Raw genomic sequence first — 22,120 nt, 5'->3', positions numbered from 1 at the left:
CTTCTTTACCCATATTAGTCATACATTATGTTCTTAAAATTGATTTTAGCCCTGTCATCCTTTTTTCTCCCTCCTTCCTCAAATTCTTCTCTGATTGAAATAAGGTAAATCTGTTGCCTTTTTGGGTTTTTAAAAATATAATAATTATGCATTTGGGTTTCTTCATTCATTGTTTTTTTTTTCAACCAAGAACAGAAAGCATTCCTTTTTAATTGTTGTTGCATCTAAGTTCTTTTTTTTTTTTAATTGGAGTTCAGTTTGCCAACATATAGCATATCGCCCAGTGCTCATCCTGTCAAGTGCCCCTCTCAGTGCCTGTCACCCAGTCACCCCAACCCCCTGCCCACCTTCCCTTCCGCTACCCCTTGTTCATTTCTCAGAGTTAGGAATCATTGTTTTTAACAAAATGACATTTCCCTCAAAGGACTGTCCCACTTTCCTATTCCATTAAATTTAAAATTTAGGTAGGGAAATTTTCCTCAAAGTTTTTACTAAGTAATCTATAGGTCTTTAAAAAAAAAAAAAAGACCTTAAATATCTTCAAATACATATCCAGTGAAGTGTTTAATGAATGTTATTCAAAATAAGTTTTGAGAATTTCTGCATCTCCTGTAACTCCGCCTCCCCCCTTTTTTTATACTGTAACTTTCCATCCCATTCTTTTTTTTCTCAGATAGCCAGTGAATGTTAGCATTTAGGAGCTTTGTGGTAAATAAATCTGTGTTCACCCCAATTGAACCATCCTGCTGTCTCTACATTTAAAATGTAGCCTCTCAACCTAACTGATCCAGGGTTCCATGGAATATTTTAGAAAATGATATGGAACCATATAGATAGAAAATGTTTCCAGTATAAGTTTCAGAATTGTTTTATTCTTTGTGATTATTTTTGTTGGTGTTTCTTCAAAAGTAGCTAGTCAAGATTCAAGATAGAATTCAAATGGGAGTGAGCCTGCCTTGCTTAAAAATTAGTACAACAGTAAACTGTTTTTGAAAAACCATATTTTCTTGATCTCAGATTTTTTTTACATAAATTAATTTGGGGAGAATATGAATAAATATTATTTAGAAATCCTCTTTTGTTTTAAGATAGATTTTAAGGTTCTTTATAAAAATGTTAACTTAGAATTTTTAATTTGGTGTTATTTTTATTTTTAAAAAACTTGAAGATTGGTTATTGTTTATCTGAGTTTGATAACTAAACCAATAAACTATTTACCCTAAATTGCTGGTACATCACCTCCTGAGTAGATTGCCAGTTAGGGCAGATTTCTTTAAGATCTCTGGTTTTTGTTTTTTTTGTTTGTTTGTTTTTTTAAAGATTTTATTTATTTATTTATTTATTTATTTATTTATTTATTTATGAGAGAGGCAGAGACACAGACATAGGAAGAAGCAGGGACACTTGACGGGATGAGCACTGGATGTTATTCTGTATGTTGGTAAATTGAACACCAATAAAAATTAATTTATTAAAAAAAAAAAAAGGAAGAAGCAGCCTCCATGCAGGGAGCCGGATGTGGAACTCAATCCCTGGTCTCCAGGATCACGCCCTGGGCTGAAGGTGGCGCTAAACCGCTGAGCCACCCAGGCTGCCCAAGATCTCTGGTTTGTGTTGTGAAAACATGTAGGTAGTTTATTAGACATGATGAATTTTATTTACACACTTGATACAATTTTGAAATATTTTTGTATAGTGAGTCATTCAGTTCTTGACATAGGGCACATAGCTTGTCATATAGAAGAAAAAAGAACAGTTAGGCCTTGGAGATACAGATCTGAATTTGATTTAAATCCTGGTAACATTGAATACATTATTTATCAAGTGATAACTATGCTAGGCATAAGGAAATGGGAAGTGAGTTGTGGAGAAGATAGAACTTTTGTTGAAGAATTCAGACACTAGAACATTCACTTGATCCTCTCTGAATCTGTTATGTTGACAAAATGGGAGAGAACTTAAAGTCCCTGTGATAATACTGAAGAGGAATCATAGATGCTCAACACAAGTTAGGTAATGTGTTGTCGTTCATGCTATTTAATCATCGACTACTCAGAGACAACAAAATGTGGATTATTTTCCTTCCTTGTTTGGGGACTGCATTGCCTTTAGAGATTTATTTTAAGTTGCCTTGATGTTTCATTCAAACATTCTTTGTTCTGGTACCAGACATACTTGCCAAGCTTCTAGAATTTGCGGGCTTTGTGCCGTTGCATTGTGCTTTTGCTCTTATTTTTAATTTTTATCTAAGCACAAGTTTGTCAGACTCCACAGAAATTACTTGTTATTTCAGCCTAATTGAAATAATTTGAGAACAAAAAATTATCTAGGATAGGGGGATCTGCAGACTTTTTCTGTAAAGGGCCAAATGTTTTAGGTTTGGTGGACCATATAGTCTCTCTCTAAACTAACTCTGCTTTTGTACTGTGAAAGCAACCATAGTACATCAATGAATGAGTGTCGCTGTGTTCCAAGAAAACTTTATTTATGAACACTGAAATTTGAATTTCTTAAAATTTTTGTATCACGGTATTTTAATTATTAAGTTTTTCAGTTATTTAAAAATGTAAACATCATGCCTAGATAATGGGCAAAAACAAAAATGGGTGGCTAGCCAGGTTTGGCCATTGGGCTATAGTTTGCTTCCCCCTGATTTAGAGCATAATCTATGAATTTGCTATAACTGTTAGGTAATAATTGTAGGGGTTGTATGTATACTGGGGTTTGAGTTCTTTTTTTTCATCCGTTTACTTTTATAGATTAAATATGTGTGAATAATAGAATACTAATAGGAAAAATGTAGGGTTTTTTTCTTTACTTGTCTCTCTTGCCTTTTGCCCAATCCAGTTAAGAATCTGAAGGATGTCTTTAAAAGACAGCTTACTCTCAAATTTTTCATCCATTTCAACTCAAGTTCTGTAAATGTGAATTTCAAGTAATGTGTACAAGGACTTCTATACTTTGAATATTTTAAATTTATATAATAGGAAATTTTATCTTTTAAAAAATTGTATGCAGTAACTTTACATCACATGAGCACTGTTGAACAAAATAGTTACTTCGAAAATAAAAACTTTTATGCTGACTATAATAATTGTGTATGTAAAAACTGTAATTTTAAGTTCTGTTAACTTGCTTTCTGTAGACACCAGAGAAGAAACAATCGGACTCATCCAGAGGAAGAAAGAGAAAAGCAGAAAACCAGAATGAAAGTAGTCAGGGTAAGTGAAGTAGAATCTTTCAGAGCCAAATAAGCATTTACAATTAATTATTCTGATTTTAAATCAGTTAATAGCTCAACTATAAAAGTAATACTGTATTTTTATAATTTCTATTGCTGTTATAAATTAATGCATTAATAGTTTAGAAATGTACTTCCTATAAGAAATAATATGAAATTGAAATCTGTTGTGTACCATAGGTAGTGTGTGCTTACTGTTTTTAGGCTTTCTGACATTTCCCTTATTTTTTTAATTTGAGAACAGAAAGGCAAGTGTCATGTCCAAACCTGGCAATTACCTTACATCTTTCGTTTTTCTTTCTTTATCTGAATTATAGTATTGAAATAGCTTTGAATAAGAACTTTAGGTGTCGCCTTAAAGTGCAAATACCCAAAGTTTTCTTATTTCTTTTTCTTATTTATTTAAAAAAGAAAAAGACTATAAAAATGATTGAGAGACTTTTATTAAAGCACCATCTTTTTCTTTCTATACATGTGCTTCATTCTTTCTTGCATACCTACCCATTGTGATACAGGATAAGAAGATGATTTTCAAATCATTTACAAAACTCTTACAATGGACAACAAAATAGTATTGCCATTTAATTTGCCCACTCAAAATTAAAGACCATGAATTTGGGCAGCCCGGGTGGCGCAGCGGTTTAGCGCCGCCTTCGGCCCTGCCTTTGGCCCGGGGCGTGATCCTGGAGACCCGGGATCGAGTCCATGTGGAGCTCCCTGGGTGGAGCCTGCTTCTCCCTCTACCTGTGTCTCTGCCTCTCTCTCTCTCTCTCTCTCTCATGAATAAATAAATAAAATCTTAAAAAAAAAAAAGACCATGAATTCATTCTTACGTCCTATATAATGACTTTATACAATGATTACATGTTTTGGAGCCACTCATTAGCTATAAGGACTGGGGCCATGAACCTAAGCCTCACTAGTACTTACATGGGCACTGGCATCAAGGAATGTATTTGTAGCAACTATTTGTGTAGAAGGAAGAAGTTACATTATTCTCCCATCTTTCTATAAATGTGTGGTACTTTGTATCTTTGTTTTCTCTAAGCTCATTATTGGTCTTAGTGAAGTTCCACCAGGTTGTGGTTAATGGACTTGGAGCTTTATTTAGATTAAAGTTATATTATCATAGTTTCAATGTTAGATTTAAAAACTCACTTAAAAGCAGATCCCAAATTAAGGTAGGACTTCAAGCTATGTTTTTAGAATCCATGTTTATTTCTTTGTGGTCTGTTAACCCTAAGAATTGTCTGATTTTCTTATGTTTTTAGAATGGTTGCCATTTTTGATTGGATTTACTTATTTAAGTTTTCACACTTGTATTTGCTTTAGAGAGAGGTTGGCTTTCTGTGTTTTCCCCCCTCTTTCTTCAAGTCCAGAGCAAACCTCTCCTGTAATCATTAGTCCATTCCATATCCAGTTATGTCCAGCAGACATACTATGGCCCTTACAAAAACCAGGTCCATCTCTAAAATGGAAGGTGGATAAAGTCCCTGTTAGAAATGGAGGCTTTATGGAGAAGGGATGATACCTGAACAAAATTGAATTTCTTTTTTAATTTTTTTTATTTTTTAAAGATTTTATTTACTTATTCATGAGAGACACAGAGAGAGAGAGAGAGAGAGAGGCAGAAACACAGGCAGAGAGAGAAGCAGGCTCCATGCTGGGGGCCCGATGTGGGACTCAGTCCCGGGTCTCCAGGATCACGCCCTGGGCTGAAGGCGGGTGCTAAACCGCTGAGCCACCCAGGGATCCCCAAAATTGAATTTCTGATCAGGAGGGGAGGAGAACTAGGATAGAGGCCAGATAGTCAGCTTCCCTTGATAGTACATATGCTGTGTAGCGGGGGGCAGGAAGGGGTAGTTAACAGAGCCACGTTTGGGTTCAGTTAGGGACAAAGAGGGACATACCTTCTGAATAGGCAACCAAAAATGTCTTCATTAAAGGATAGCACCTTCAGAATCTGCAGGAAAGTTGTTATAAGTGGAAGGAAAATTCCTTGGGAATACAGACATACCTTAGAGAGACTATAGGTTTGGTTCCAGACCAACACAATAAAGCAAATAGAGTCAAATGAATTTTTTTGTTTTCCAATGCATATAAAAGTATGTTTAGTCTATTGTATGCAATAGCATTATGTCTAAAAAAAAATCATACATACTTTAATTTTTAAAATTACTTAAAAATGCTGCCATGAGTTTTCAGTGATTTATAAGCACAGATAACAAATTGCCATAACAAATATGATGAAAAAATTTGAAATATTGTGAGAATTACTAAAATGTGACACAGACATGAAGTGAACAAATGTTATCTATTGGAAAAGTGGTGCCTATAGACTTGCTCAATGCAAGGTTGCTACACACCTTCAAATTGTGTTTAAAAAAAGAAAAAAGCATGGTATCAGTGAAGTTCAGCAAAACAAAGTATGCTTGTAAAACCTTTACAGTCTTTTTCTGACCTCTAAGTAAGTCTATACAAAACTATTGTTTGTACTTTCTAGGTACCATTCATAGTCTTGAGTATTTAATTTTTCCATAAAAGAATTTAAAGTTATTGAACTTCTAAATATAATCTGGTGTATCTCAATAATGCCTGGCACATAGGTAGACACTCAGATATTTGTTGACTAAAATAAATTAATAAATTAATAAATGAATATAAGTCAGTATTGAATTGATAAGTGTCTATGTTTATATCATCCAAAGCTTTTGAATTGATGGTATCATCGTTTTTCTTCATATTGAAGAAATCATGTATTTTTTATCATTCCATTGAAGAGTGGTTGCCTGTCATTCAGAAAAGTGTCTCTGATGCTGTATTTCTTAGCACCTTCTTTTTTTTTTTTTTTTAAAGATTTTATTTATTTATTCATAGAGATGCAGAGAGAGAGAGTGAGAGAGGCAGAGATATAGGCAGAGGGAGAAGCAGGCTCCATGCAGAGAGCCTGACGTGGGACTCGATCCAGGGTCTCTGGATCACGCCCTGGGCTGCAGGCGGCGCTAAACCGCTGTGCCACCGGGGCTGCCCTCTTAGCACCTTCTTAATTCAATATTTATATAACTGATAAGGAGTCTGTGTTAGAGCAAAACTTTTTATTAAAGAACTGTGAGGGACATCTTGGTGGCTCAGTGGTTGAGTATCTGCCTTCTGCTTAGGGCGTGATCCCAAGGTCCCAGGATCGAGTCCCACATCAGGCTCCTCATGGGGAGCCTGCTTCTCCCTCTGCCTATGTCTCTGCCTCTCTCTGTGTGTCTCTCATGAATAAGTAAATAAAATCTTTTAAAAATAAAGAAATAAAGACCTGTGATATATGATGATTTAGACCACTTCTCAATAAGAGCAATATTTAAAATCTAGTTTATTAAAAAAACATCCTGTTAATCTGGGAATACTTTTTAGAAAATTAAAACATTTAACAAAATAACATTCATGTTACAGCATGTTATTGTCAGTTTGTATGGTTTTGTGTTAAAGCTTTATTTGCAGGTATGAATTGGTTTGTCATTTACACAGTTGCCACTTGTCTTTTTTTTATTCGTTGATTTGCTTTTATGGAAGTAGTAGCCATTAAGCAATATGAATAATGTAATTTTATTTTATTTTATTTATTTTTATTTTTATTTTTTTTTAATTTTATTTATTTATGATAGTCATACAGAGAGAAAGAGAGAGGCAGAGACACAGGCAGAGGGAGAAGCAGGCTCCATGCGCCGGGAGCCTGATGTGGGATTCGATCCCGGGTCTCCAGGATCGCGCCCTGGGCCAAAGGCAGGCGCCAAACCGCTGCGCCACCCAGGGATCCCTGAATAATGTAATTTTAAAAACAAGATCCTTTAATGTGATTTATTTATTTGGTTCTCTAGTAATTAGGACTTTAAAAATTGACATGTTTCTATTGAAATGTCATTTGATTTTTGGATTTCTGAAATTGACATCTTACCCTCTGAGGGCTTTTAGTATAATTCTTTCAGTGACCATCTTACCCAACTAAAATATCATGATCTTTTTTTTAAACAGATGATTTTTATGTGTATTCGGAAAATTAAATTTGACACAGTTTTTCTGATGTAATGCGATAAGTAGTTACGACTAACTTTAAATCTGTAAAATATTTTTACTTTTATATTTTAGGAAAAAGTATTGGCGGACGTGGCCATAAAATTAGTGACTATTTTGAAGTAAGTATATTAACAAATATCTCCAGTTCTTAATATAATTTTGCTGTGGGCTGAAATAATTTCTTTGAAGCACAAGGTCAACTTTTGATTATCTACTTGATTTAGAGAGCAGAGCTTCAGTACTTTGTAATGTCCTATCTTCCTAGAAACTTAAAATTTACTTTTACATTGGTATGGAAAAATCATAATTTTCCTTATATATTTGCTTATAACGACCCAGAGGATAGGTACAGTAGGTATATAGAATACAGTGTTTCTGTATTACAGAGGAGAAAACTGAGGACCAGAGATGTAAAGTTGACTTTACATTTACATTTGCAAATAAACTTTTTACAAAAGTTTATTTATTTAAAGTCAAATTCTATATGGTAAAGCAAAAAGGGGTGCCTGGGTGGTACAGTTGGTTGAGTGTCTGACTGACTCTTGGTTTTGGTTCAGGTCATGATCTCTTAGGGTTGTGGGATCCAGCTGCCAAGTAGGGCTCCCCACTCAGTCTGCTTCAGATTCTCTCCTTCTCCTTCTGTCCCTCTCCCCTGTGTACAAGTGTGCATGTGCATGTTCTCTCTCTCTGTCTCTCTCTCTCAAATCTTAAAAAAAAAAGGAAGAGCAAGAAGAGAAGTTAAAGTCTAATAGCCTCTAGTTTAGAATTGTTTCTACTGTCAGTGCAGCCTTTATGATAGCACCATGGCAACATTTGAGCCCTGTAGATAGAGATTAAATAATGATAGAAGTGTGAATCTAAAAGCCCCTGAAAATAGTATTAAATGTAGATTCTTAACCCATCTAGAATATTTCCTTACTTCTAAACAGAAATACTTTTGGCTACCAGTTTTACGTTATAGAATGTTAAAATGATTGTTAAAACAACAAACATATCTATTGGGTTGAAAAAACATATTTACTTGAGTGTGAGAGCAGAATTTGCCAATTAGGGGAAGGGCCGCATTAAAAAATTTTTTTTACCATCCATTGTTTTTCTTAAGTAAGTTTACAGAATCTGTGGTAAAACTGTTGCTAACCATGATCTTGTGTTGCTGACCTAGTGCTTTTTAGTTGTCAGTCCCTCAGTGTGCATATCAATTAACAATCTTTGCCAAAGGTTGGATCAATTCAAATAAACAAATCTTAAGTCTCTTGAATGGTCCTCATGTGTCATGAGTTATAATAGGCACTGCAGATTTTTAAAAAATTAGACAAAGTCCTTATATTACAGAATGATACACTAAGATCCCTATCCCTTTTCTTCTCCTAATAACCTGAGAGGAAGCCAGTAGCAGTGAATTATTTTCTCCTCCCATTTTTGGTAGAAAAACATGAGAAATTTGAGCTCTGGAATACATTCAGTAGCTTCTCTTATGCACCTAAGTCATGCAACCGTTATGCATATTGTGTATGGAAGGACTGATTTTTATAAGATTTTGTGCTATTAAAGGGAAGGTACTTGACTATGTAATTTTTTATATAGTACTACAGACATTAGAATTTTTAACATATTGAGAATGATTTCTATTTTAAGATGGTTTATTACATTCTACTTCTAAATATATTAATATCTACTTCTAAATATATTAATTTGGGAGTATTCGGGATTATACTGGTTCAAACATTTATAAAGGAACAGTGTTAAAATTTAGTATATGTGCTGCTGAAGCGAGCACTACAGTGTTAAAATTTAAAGGAAAAATATGTTTATTTATTAATATATGTTCATTGTTTGGGGAGCATTTATTTATCTTGAGTCTACCACAATAACAAATTATAGTCAAGAAATAAGGGTCTTTACTAAACATAGTCTTTTCACATTCCTGTGATCAGTATTCTAGTCTTTTAGGACTTCACTGTAACTGACCTTAGTTTTGCTTTTTCTTGACCCATTTAAATCACTACCGAATTTAAAAGAAGAGATATTTAAATTAATTCTTAATGTCATGTCAAAAATAACATCTAACTAGACCTATTAAAGAGTGATGTTTCCTTTTTTTGTCTCAGTACCAAGGTGGGAATGGCTCAAGTCCAGTAAGAGGCATACCTCCTGCTATCCGTTCTCCTCAAAATTCACATTCACATTCCACTCCTTCCTCATCTGTAAGTTTTTACATGTATAGTTAGACTTCTGTCTGCTGAACATATGTGTATATGTATAGTGAATAATTTTTCATTGAGAACTTCTATATATATATTTATTTGTATTTATATTTTTAGAAAACCATTCTGTGAGGTAAATTAAATTATTTTAATGATCTGATGCTGTTAGAGCTTTATTTCTTCAAGTGAGATCCTTAAGTTAAATATTTTCTGAATTTGGGACGCCTGGGTGGCTCAGCGGTTGAGCATCTGCCTTTGACTCAGGATGTGATCCCGGTCCTGGGAGTGAGTCCCATATTGGGCTTCCTGCATGGAGCCTGTTTCTCCCTCTGCCTGTGTCTCTGCCTCTCTTTCTCTCTATGTCTCTTATGAGTAAATAAATAAAAATCTTTAAAAAAAAAAAAAAAGATTTTCTGAATTAATTATATACAAGCAGTAGTGTTCCTTTTTTTTTTTTTTTTAATTTTTATTTATTTATTTATGATAGTCACAGAGACACATAGAGAAAAAGAGAGGCAGAGACACAGGCAGAGGGAGAAGCAGGCTCCATGCACCGGGACCCCGACGTGGGATTCAATCCCGGGTCTCCAGGATCGCGCCCTGGGCCAAAGGCAGGTGCCAAACCGCTGCTGTGCCACCCAGGGATTCCCCCCCCCCCTTTTTTTTTAGCAGTAGCATTCCTATAAAAGAATGCTGTTGAGCTTATGGGACTAAAATGAATACCCTTATATTAGTCCATATTCAATTATGATTTCCAATATCTTTCTTTCTTTTTTTGTTTTGTTTTGTTTTGTTTTTGTTTAATTTTATTTATTTATTCATGAGAGACACAGAGAGGCAGAGACACAGACAGAGAGAGAAGTAGACTCCATGCAGGGAGCCTGTGATGTGGGACTCCATCCCAGGACTCCAGGATCACACCCTGGGCCAAAGGCACTCAACCACTGAGCCACCCAGGTGTCCTCCAGATTTTTTTTCTTTTAAATCAGTCTCTCTTATTTTTTCAGGTACCTTTGTTTTTTACTTATAGTGACCCCTTCTGTTCCTTGCCTGTAGACATATACTTAGTTGTGTCTTACTTATTTTGTACCTTGGGTACATGATACTGCCATATCCAAAAATAAGGCGTCAGACTCCACAGTAATTTTGAGTTATACAGTGATGGCATTGATACAATGATATAATCTATTTTCAATGATATGTTTTGAAACTAGTATCTAGATAAGCCATGAAACTCATCAGTAAATTGATACTATACTATACATGGGTGTGTTGGTACTAAGTTCTATATTAAGATCTTTTCAGTTTTTTTTTTTTGATCTTTTCAGTTTTACTTTTTGAAACATCATCGTCTGTATACTATTTTTGTTTTTGAAATAATATATTTTGCCTTGTTATAGTTAACAGACTAAAAACATTGAAATGTTTTTTATGGTTCTAGAATGTAAGCTTTGTTTCTCTGTGCCTCTGTAAGGGAGGGTAGTCTAAAAATGAATGCTTGTTGAATAAATGATGAAAAGTTGTAAACAATCAATTATGTTTTAATTCAGTTATTATCCTGATAAAAACTTAAGAGATGTTAATTAGTTGTTGCTGAGACAAAAGCCTATATTTTTTCCTCCTAATGAAAAAATTTTAATCTTTTTTTAAGGTTCGACCGAATAGCCCTTCTCCTACTGCATTAGCTTTTGGGGACCACCCTATTATACAACCAAAGCAGTTATCTTTTAAAATTACTCAGGTAAATAATAATTAAAATTTCTTTGTATGACTTCTAAGAAACTTAATAGAAATAACTAAGATGTCTTTTCTTTGTTTTAGACATAGTTATAAAGACATCAAGAAAGCTAATTACTAAACAAAAAAACAGTTTGTGGGGGCTAAGAAATTGAAACATGTAATTAACTATCAGCTTGTCCTTTCTTTAATTTTTTTTTTTTTAATTTTTATTTATTTATGATAGTCACAGAGAGATAGAGAGAGAGAGGCAGAGACACAGGCAGAGGGAGAAGCAGGCTCCATGCACCGGGAGCCTGACGTGGGATTCGATCCCGGGTCTCCAGGATCGTGCCCTGGGCCAAAGGCAGGCGCCAAACCGCTGCACCACCCAGGGATCCCTCTTTTTAACTTTCTACATGTGACAGTTTTTGGATTTTATCTCAGACCAGAGAAATTGGAAGAATAGATCTTTTTGCTTAGCCACTGTTATTACCCCAATTTATTGCCGTTAGATTTTTCTGTTAGGTCATGTCCAAGCTCTTGTACATGCATCAACAGTATTCTTTCTTCGGATAATCTTTAGGCTAGGATTACAGGTACATTGCTTTCAGTCAATGAACAACCCATGAAAGTTTTTGCCGTGTTCAAAAATCAGCTAGAGTTGATAGCACAAGGCTGTGGTTATACTGAATTTTAATGAAGAAAATAATACTCTAAAATGTTAGTAATCGATCTTTTAAATGTTTCTTTGTAAGCTTGTAGAATTTATACCTCTGAAGATATTAAAACTTAAAATTATATTAAGACTTTCTGGGATAACTTTTACATACACAAACTCAAGTGTTTTCTTTGTTTTTAGAAGCACTAAGATCTAGTTTTATATTTGCATGTAATGATATGTTTAATTGAGATAATAAAATAGCTTTCTTTCATTTAGACTGATCTCACAATGCTGAAATTAGCAGCATTAGAAAGTAATAAAAACCAGGACCTGGAAAAGAAGGAAGGTCGTATAGATGACTTGCTCAGGGTAAGTAGGAAGTCATGGAGGGGAAAAAATTGAGTAAATTATTTGGCAGTTACAAAATTTGAGGAATACTTAGAACTGTAAAAAATTATTTAGCTGGGAAAAAAATAAGCTTTTCCTGGTAGTTTTATGTACATGAAAATCACTATTTTAAAGTGAAAATTATTAGCTCTTTAAATGTGAATTGAGAAGGGCACCTGGGTGGTACAGTCTGTTGAGTATCTGACTCTTGGTTTCAGCTCAGGTTGTAGTCTCAGCTGAAGTCATGAAATTGAGCCCCACGTTGGGCTCAGAGCAGAGACTGCTTGAGCTTCTCTCTCCCTCTCCCTCCGCCCCTCCCACCTATGTTCTCTCTCTCTCTCTCAAATATATGAGTAAGTCTTAAGTAAACAGATAAAGGTGAATTGAGAAAAGTTGGAGAAATAGAGGGAAGTTTATAAAATTTATTTTTATTTGATCAACTATTAATAAGTCAGATGGCCATTTCATGTTAGTTTTAAAGGTAATTGATTTTGTTATAAACCTGACATTTGATATTATACAAGATGAAGTAACTACTGCAATCCTGTGAGATTTTTAATGGAAACTTTATAAAAAGACACATCAAAAAGTGTACTTACACTGTTGTGAGTAAGATATGAAGCAGTGGTTCTCGCCCCTTGCTGCTTATGAGAATCACCAAATGGGAAGGTTAGAAAGCACTTTATAAAGGTACCTGCACATAAACTCCACTCTGGGGGATTCTGATTAAATTGATGTGGTGTGGGGCTTGGGCGTTGGTAGTTTTGTTTTTTATTTTTTAAAGATTTTATTTATTCATGAGACAGAGAGAGAGGCAGAGACACAGGCAGAGGGAGAATCAGGTTCCGTGCAGGAAGTCCAATGTGGGACTCGATCCCGGGACTCCAGGATCACGCCCTGGGCTGAAGCAGGTGCTAAACCTCTGAGCCACCCAGAGATCCCCAGGAATTTGGGGATTTAAAATCTCCTCCAAGAAAAAACAAAGCTCCTCCAAATAATTATAATTTAAGCCAGCCTTGAGAAGTATTGGTATAGAAACTCAGTAAAACTAGTATCTCATCTGTGATCCTACCAGTTACTGATACCTTTGAAACATTGAGCTTGCCTTTCCTGATCCTATCCCAGTTACTCTCTCACATTCTTTTACCATTAATTACTGTTCTAAGTTTTGTATTTATTATGCCTTATTATTATGGCTTTATCACATATGTATCTATATATTCTTAACCTATTTCAGTTTATTTTTGAACTTACCCTTTTGCCCTACTTGTTTTCACTAACCATTATATGTGGAATGATTACATTGGTACTGAGACAAAAAAAGGAAACATCACTCTTTAATAGGTCTAGTTAGATGTTATTTTTGACATGACATTAAGAATTAATTTAAATATCTCTTCTTTTAAATTCGGTAGTGATTTAAATGGGTCAAGAAAAAGCAAAACTAAGGTCAGTTACAGTGAAGTCCTAAAAGACTAGAATACTGATCACAGGAATGTGAAAAGACTATGTTTAGTAAAGACCCTTATTTCTTGACTATAATTTGTTATTGTGGTAGACTCAAGATAAATAAATGCTCCCCAAACAATGAACATATATTAATAAATAAACATATTTTTTATGTTTATGTTTTATGTTCATTTCATGCTATATAGTAAGGCATTATATGAATATACCATAATACATTTTTTTCTGCTCTTAGTGAACATTCTGTCTCTACTTTTTGCTAATATGAACAGTTCTGCTAAGAACATTATTGGGCATGTCTTCTAGGGCAAATGTGGAAAAATTTGTCTTATGTATGTTATATGCTGTGAGAGAGATCTGGCCAGAATACATGACATGCACGTCTTCAATTTTGCTTTATAATGCCAAAATTTCCCCAAAGCAGTTGGATTAATTTACACTCCTACCAGCAGTAGGCAAGAAATAATCTTGATGCTCATTATCTTTGCTAAGGCTCATTATAATCAGGTATAATAAATTTTTTGGCCAATTTGATGAATATAACAAAGTATCTTTTATTATGTTCTCTATTTTTTTTTTTTTGTTCTCTATTTTCTAACATCTTTTAAAATGTTTATTAACTGTGTTTCTTCTGCGAAATAACTGATCATGTTTTTGCTGATTTTTCTTAACGGATTATTGTCTTTTGTTGTTTTGTTTTGTTTTGATGTCAGCTTTTTGTTGTTCCTATATACAGATTTTCTCCCAGTGACAGATTGCCTCTTTATTTCTCCATACTGCTTTTTGATGATTAGATGCATTTAAAATTTTAATATGATTAAATATCTTTTTTGATTGTACTTTGTTTTGTTTGTACCAAATTATTATCAAAGTTATACTGAAAGAACTAATTTTCTTAATTCCTAAGGTCATAAAGATGTTCCTCTATATTTTTAAAAACTTTTATAGCCTCGTTTTTCAGTGTAAGTTGTTAACCTCATTGGAAGTGTTTTGGGGTATGGTGTGAGATAGAGTTCCTTTTTAATTTCTTTCTATACAAATAATCAGTTGCCTAGTCCACTCTTTTCTCCCAATTCTATCATATAATCTTGGTTCTATATACAAGTAGATTTTTTTCTATATTTTCTGCTTTGTCCTATGTTCTATTTGTGTATTCCTATACTGGTACCATAGCACCTTTTGTTTTTGTTTTTGTTTTTGTTTGTTGTTAATCATTTAGCAATTGTCTGTTACGAATAGAGAACATAAACAATACTTTAAGTGAAATACAATATTTTTGAGAAGAACAGAACTGAGCAACCCAGGTGTGATGCCTTCATAGCATCATATGGAATCTTTGCTCCTTTAGTGTTTTTGCTCCTGTATCATCAGTGTATGACTTCCATCTTGAAGGCCATATCAAGGTACAAAATATTTATTAGAGTCACTGTTAGGATAGTTTAGTTAGATATTTATCAATCCAGAATAAAAATGTTGGTTTTCATTACTTAATGAAGAAAGGGGAAATAGATTTGGGTCATCATAATTGCTGTGGCTTTATATTAAATCTTGATTTGCGATTGAAGAAATATCCTCTGGTTTTAAAGGCATACAGACAGTTTAGTTTCTTGGAGTTTGTTTGAATTGCATCTAATGAAGAGGTTTTATTGGTGCTAAATTCCATCTATGTTCCTCTGGGAGTCTCTTTATTTTACCCTTTTCCTTGTAAAACACTTTGACTTAATTACATAATTTTAGACTGGCAGCTATTTTCTCCTAGCATTTTCAATATATTATGCCATGATCTTTCGGCTTTTACCATGATTGGCATCAACCTATGGTTCTCAAAGTATGATTCCCAGACCAGAAGCATCAGCATTACTGATGAATTCATTAGAAATAAGTTTTCATAGGTGCTTGGGTAGCTAAGTTGGTTAAGCGTCTGCTTTCAGCTCAGGTCATGATCCCTGGGTTCTGGGATCAAGACACCCTTATCAGGTTCCCTACTCAGTAGAGAACCTGCAACTCCCTCTCCTTCTGTTGCACCCCCTGCTTGTGCTCTTTCTCTCTGTGTCAAATAAGTAAATAAAACCTTTTAAAAGAAAGAAATTTTAGGACCCTACCCCAGACCTACTATACACAGAAACTCCTCTGGGAGTGTGTCTCAACAGTTTGTATCCAGGTTATTCTTTTGTCACTGTACTGGAGTAATCCAACTCATCTCCTGAGTTTAGAGAAAGGTAGAGAAAGGCCTCTTTCCTGAGCAATACAGCTTCCTACAAAGTCAGCAAAATTGATATCTTGTTGCCAAGAAAGATGGTGGAAGTAGTTAGCTTTTGGGTAGGCATTTATAGTGCCATCTACAAGTTTAATGGAGATAAAACGTATCAGTTACAAAAGATGAAAGAGAACTCACATTCATTTTTAAGTGTTAGACACTTTATATACTTGGTTACTTTTTTTTTTTTTAATTTTTATTTATTTATGATAGTCACACAGAGAGAGAGAGAGAGAGAGAGAGAGAGAGAGAGGCAGAGACATAGGCAGAGGGAGAAGCAGGCTCCATGCACCGGGAGCCCGACGTGGGATTCGATCCCGGGTCTCCAGGATCGCGCCCTGGGCCAAAGGCAGGCGCTAAACCGCTGCGCCACCCAGGGATTCCTATACTTGGTTACTTTTAACTAAGTGAGGTAAATGGTATTGCCCCTATTCTAGAAATACAAAATAAAAATAAGTTAATGTTCAGATAACTGACTTAGCTAAGGTTACATATCTTAAGGAGTGGATTTGATCCCTTGGATTATGGATACAAATTCCATGTACATTCCACTGTACAATTATGCAGCTTTCACCAGTACTATCCCATGATTAGTAGATGATTAAAAAAATTTTTTAGTATCCTACTTAATTACTTATTGATCCTATTTATGTAGTTTCCTCAGAATGTAAGGAATACTCCTAAGTGTCTCATATACACAAATGCTAGACCTTTTCTATTTTTTACTTATGTTATAGGCTAACTGTGATCTCAGACGGCAAATAGATGAACAACAAAAGTTACTTGAAAAATACAAAGAACGATTAAATAAGTGCATATCAATGAGCAAGAAGCTGCTTATTGAAAAGGTAAGTTAAAAGTTCAGTGAATTTTCCTTTTCATTCTGTTGGCTCTTTCCACCTTATACAGTTTTAAATTTAAATGAATAAAATTGATGATTCTTTCTCCTTTTTTTTCAGAGTACACAAGAAAAACTGTCAAGCCGAGAGAAGAGTATGCAAGACCGATTACGCCTTGGGCACTTCACAACAGTTAGACATGGTGCTTCATTTACTGAACAATGGACAGATGGTTTTGCATTTCAGAATCTTGTGAAGTTAGTCATTCTTACATTTTAAAAAAATGTAGTGTTCCTTTGGGATTTTGTTACTTCCAAAGATTATAGATTTGGAATTATGTTCTATTTCTGCTCTTTACTACTCTTTGAAATCACAGAACTTAGTATATTTGAAAGGAACATAAAACAAAAGTATTACAATTTCAGCTTTAGTAGACTTCTTGATGGGTTAACATTCATCCATACCATATGATGTATTATTTTAAATATGATTTTCCAAAATATAAACTAATCTGCTAGTTTTATAGATAATTTGGGAGAAAAATTTAATTTTGATGTGTGTGTATATATAGATCTTGGAATTTTTGTACTTAGTTTCTTCCCCATTCTCCAATCCTTACTTTATTTTTTTTTTCTTTCTTTCAATCCTTACTTTAAATGTTAATATTCAGCACTTGCCTACTTTCTGTTCCTATGGAAAAGACAGGAACTTTTTCTCTTCTGCTTCAGATACAGTAATTTCATAAATCAGTTGAATGGATTATGTAGCTTTAGCATTTCTGAGGAAAACTTTAAAACAGAAATCGTTGAGTTCAGGTGATAGTAGATAGGGCTCGATTATGTATGAAGGAGCCGGGACCTGTGCTGTTTGTTTTCACTGGAAAAAAATTTTAAACTGCCAAAGCAGGAGTAGTGTCAGCATCTACATCAGATTTCCTAGAGGTAGTCCAGTTTTACGGAAAATGGAGGCAAAGCTGTATATAAATACTGCTGTTTCAAACATTGGTTCTCAGTACTCAGCATAGAATGACCTTCTCTCTCTCGCACTTGATTTATTCACCTTTTGTTCAACCCAGCTGTGCTGGTAATAGGTGTACCATAATGAAGAACATTGTTCTTTTGATGCTAGAGAGTTTGGCTTTAATTCTGTGGATGACACGGAGTTATTAAAGGCTTGTACATAGTGTGTATTTTCATAATTGAGTTTTAGAAAGAAACTGGTGATAATGTAGGCCTAATATTGGAAAGAGGATAAATTATTGACACCTGAGGTGTCCAAATGAAAGATGATTATCCTTGAACTAAAATACAGTGAAAGTAGAGAATAGGAGATACATTTGAGATAGAAACCATGATTTATGAGTGTTCAGTAAGCAAGAACTTCTGCTACTAAGCCCAGATCTACAGTTATCCTGATAATGAAATAGGACATAATGTAACCGTAAATACAAACTAAAAATACAAATTTAAAATATAAACTGTTTGTAGCAAAAATTTCTTCATTGAGCTATCAAAAAAGAGCAAAATTGGAGATTCTGGGTTGGAGAACATAAGGAGATTTGGGGAGAGTGGTGCAATTGGAGAGAGCCAGAGAAGCCTCATACCTTTGCCCCATACCTTGTGGTATGCATCTCTTCAATCTGGCAATTCCCAAGTTCTATCCTTATATAAAAAACAAATAATCTAGTTTTTAAGTACTTACTTGCATTTCTTGTATTGAGGGCCTACTGTGTGTTGTTACATATATGTAATTTAAATCAAGCTGCTTATCAGCGTATGTTAAGTAGTTTATCAGTGATGTAAGTAGTTGGTGGATGAGAAGGGAAATAAATATTAATAATATTATTAATCTCTATGTAGTCATTCCTGAATAATCAGATATTATCTTTGTATTCATTTCAATCATTCTTTACTTTCCATTAGGATTTTCAACATTAGGGTTATTGCTATTTATTTTCATTTATACCATCTTGATTGTGCTCTAAACTAGCTTTAAAAATTAACTTTTTTAGTAAAATGAAGGTATTAATTTCTTCTTCCAAAGAAAAACTGGATTAAACTCCTGTTCTAAGCTTTGCTATTCTTGAATTTTCTCTCCCCTTAGACTCTCCTGTCTAGGTGGCTATCGATTCTTTCATTGTGGCCATATTTTACTACTGTCTGGCTAGAACCATAGGAACAGGCAATGTGTGTAAAGCCAATTTGGGGTCAGCTGAGTAGTTCTGTAGTTCTGCTTTGAGTGGGAGTGAGGAGGCAAGGAATTGAAACACTTGTCTTGTTCAAAATCTAAGTATCATAACCACATAGAATTTTTAAAATTGTTACTTACTATGTTGAGGTGACCTAATAGGGAACATGGTTACTATGAGAACAAGTTGTGTGATGGGATAGTTTTAAAAAGCTTCACTGCTTAAAAAAACAAACAATAAAAACTTCACTGCTACCTATTATTGCTCTAGTCAAATTGCTGAAATCTCTAACCTGTATTTTTTATAATAGACATGATATTTAGTAGTTGTTAGAGTTAGTAAGCTTTAGATTCTTGAATGGGAAGCAGTAATATTTTTACCTTTTATTAATCGCTCATTTTTCAAAGCCAAGCTGATTTTTCTTGTTTACCTTCATTTTTCTTTATTTCCTTCAAATTATCAAAATTCTTTCTTTCTTTATAAATTTCTTATATTTGGGTCAACTTTTGTTTCATTTCAAAGTAACGCTTGCATAGTCCCAAAATCTTTTTCACAAAAATAAATTTAGAAAATAATACTTAATTAAACTTGTATTTGTCTTAAGTTTTTCTGCAAAAACAAAGTAATGAGGTGCATGTTTAAAATATACTCTGTGCTTACCTCTGTTCTTTATTTTAATATCCATTTATTTCATTGAGCAAATTTTTACTGAATTCTTAGTATGACTGGTAATTATGTTGGGCACTAGGTATATAAGAAGATATAAAATAGATAGGTCTCCTTTCTCATGCAGTGATGTAGTCTAGAGACATATTCTAATCAAGTATCTGTAGGAATGATACTAGGAAGAAGGAAATGGAGATCTACAAGGGTACCATGCAATTATATATAGCAACACATCTTTCCCTAGTTCAGGGGATTTAGGGAATTTAGAAATGAATGCTTCAAATGAGACCTGGACAGTGAGTATGAGTAGGTTCAAAAAGATAGAATGATATTTTTTGTTTATGTTATATGCTTTTTCATGTTAATGTATTTTCATGTTTTAACTGTGAAGAGTAATGAAAAGTTAATATGGTTTTTTACATTTATTTTTATACAGGCAACAAGAATGGGTGAATCAGCAAAGGGAAGATATTGAAAGGCAAAGGAAACTTCTAGCCAAACGCAAACCTCCCACAGCTAATAATTCTCAGGCACCCTCTACCAATTCTGAACCAAAACAAAGGAAAAACAAAGCAGTCAATGGAGCAGAGAATGATCCCTTTGTTAGACCAAATTTACCACAACTGTAAGCCTCCATTTTAATTTTCCTTTTTTTAAATCGTTGCCAATGAGCATGAATGTTAGATGTTATATATATTTACACTAATACTTAAATACTAAAAATAGTTACGGCCAGGAAGGAAGTCAGTATTAAAATTTATGTCTAAATTACTAATCTCCAAATAATCTGAATTCAGCCTTTGTAAGTGGAGACTTATTAATCTCCTTTTATTTATTTTTTAAAGATTTATTTATTTATTTATTCATTCATTCAGAGAGAGAGAGAGAGAGGCAGAGACACAGGCAGAGGGAGAAGCAGGCTCTATGCAGGAAGCTTGACATGGGTCTTGATCCCAGGTCTCCAGGATCACAGCCCGGGCAGCAGGCAGTGCTAAACTGCTGCGCCACCGGGGCTGCCCATTTAATCCCCTTTTAAAATGAAGATTTAGTAACTAAGAGGAATGATAGAGTCAGTAGTAGCTTTGAAGATCTCAATTCAGTATTTCCATTAATGTTCCTTTTTCTTTTTCTTTTTTTCTTTTCTTTTTTTAATATCCCTTTTTCTGAGAGAATATTAAGTAATATAGCTGACGTTTATTTTCTCATCCTTTGGAAGCAGTACATTGGTAGATTATAGGTATTGTTTTTTCCCTTTCTGCATTTTATTTATTTTCTCAATTTTCTGCATTAATAATTAACTGCTCTTTATAGTTCAAGGAGCAAAGAGATTTTTAAATAATTAAATGCTTATAATACATAGAAAATTGGAAAAATATGAAAGAATATAAATATGAAGATAAAACAATATAGACAATGATCCCATCCACAGAGAAGACCATTGTTAAAATTTCAATTTACAGATGTGTCCAAACATAAAATTTTTTGTTCTGCAAGAACTTAAGTTTATGTGAGTAGAAAATACACACACACACCCTGTTTGATATTTTTATGTGGATGTATTCTTTTTTTTCCTTTTGTTGAAAGGTAATGTTTCATCTGTGCTTTTTTTTTTTTTAATATTTTTTTAATTTTTTATTTATTTATGATAGTCACACACAGAGAGAGAGAGAGAGGGGCAGAGACACAGGCAGAGGGAGAAGGCAGGCTCCATGCACCAGGAGCCTGATGTGGGATTCGATCCGGGGTCTCCAGGATCGCGCCCTGGGCCAAAGGCCGGCGCCAAACCACTGCGCCACCCAGGGATCCCTCATCTGTGCTTTGATTCCCAAACCCTGCTACATGAGGGACTCTTCTATCAATACTCCCATTATCTTACATTGTCAACCTTTTTTTCTCTACTGGTTCCTTCCTTCTAGAAGACAAAATGAAACAAAAAAACTCTGCTTCAATTGTATATCCCTCTACTCCAGTTTCCATATTCTATCATCTTTATAACCAGGTTTCTTGAAAGACTTGCCAGTCTCTTCTGTCTCACTTTCCATTTTCTCCTTTCCTAAATGAAATTGCCTTTTAAAGATCAACTATCTTTTTGATGCTCAATGCTATAGACATTTGAGAGTTTTTTAACTTGGCAGCATAGAGTATTGTTGACTTAGTTTTTCCCAAAAGACTCTTTTCCTACCTTTAGTTTTTGAAATACTTTGATCTCCTAATTTTCATTTTAACTCCTCTGGCTCATCTTCTCAGTCTTTTCTATGGACAGTATTTACACTACCAATTTGTAAAATGTTTTTTGTTTTTGTTTTTTTTCCATTTGTAAGAATCTGTCTTAGCCATCTTACTTCCTACTCTACATATTCTCCTTGAAAATTAGCTACTCTCAGAGATTCAGTTACTACGTATATGCTGCTGATATCCAAGTTTCTGTT

The 22,120-nt window shown here is 34.2% G+C and overlaps 1 protein-coding gene across 3 annotated transcripts in view; it reads left to right on the top strand.

Moving 5' to 3' along the window:
• Nucleotides 1-22,120, top strand: part of TLK1 (tousled like kinase 1) — a 153,076-nt gene that overhangs the window by 81,434 nt on the left and 49,522 nt on the right. For all 3 annotated transcript variants that reach the window (XM_041722920.1, XM_041722919.1, XM_041722921.1), the window contains exons 4-11: nt 3,146-3,221; nt 7,376-7,422; nt 9,412-9,507; nt 11,159-11,248; nt 12,164-12,256; nt 16,736-16,846; nt 16,958-17,094; nt 20,128-20,316. In XM_041722920.1, the coding sequence (XP_041578854.1) occupies nt 3,146-3,221; nt 7,376-7,422; nt 9,412-9,507; nt 11,159-11,248; nt 12,164-12,256; nt 16,736-16,846; nt 16,958-17,094; nt 20,128-20,316 (839 nt within the window). The remainder of the gene's footprint in view (nt 1-3,145; nt 3,222-7,375; nt 7,423-9,411; nt 9,508-11,158; nt 11,249-12,163; nt 12,257-16,735; nt 16,847-16,957; nt 17,095-20,127; nt 20,317-22,120) is intronic.

The sequence above is a fragment of the Vulpes lagopus genome, chromosome 11 (assembly GCF_018345385.1).
Source record: "Vulpes lagopus strain Blue_001 chromosome 11, ASM1834538v1, whole genome shotgun sequence".
In the NCBI taxonomy this organism is placed as follows: domain Eukaryota; kingdom Metazoa; phylum Chordata; class Mammalia; order Carnivora; family Canidae; genus Vulpes; species Vulpes lagopus.
This window is presented reverse-complemented; position numbering and strand designations above follow the sequence as displayed.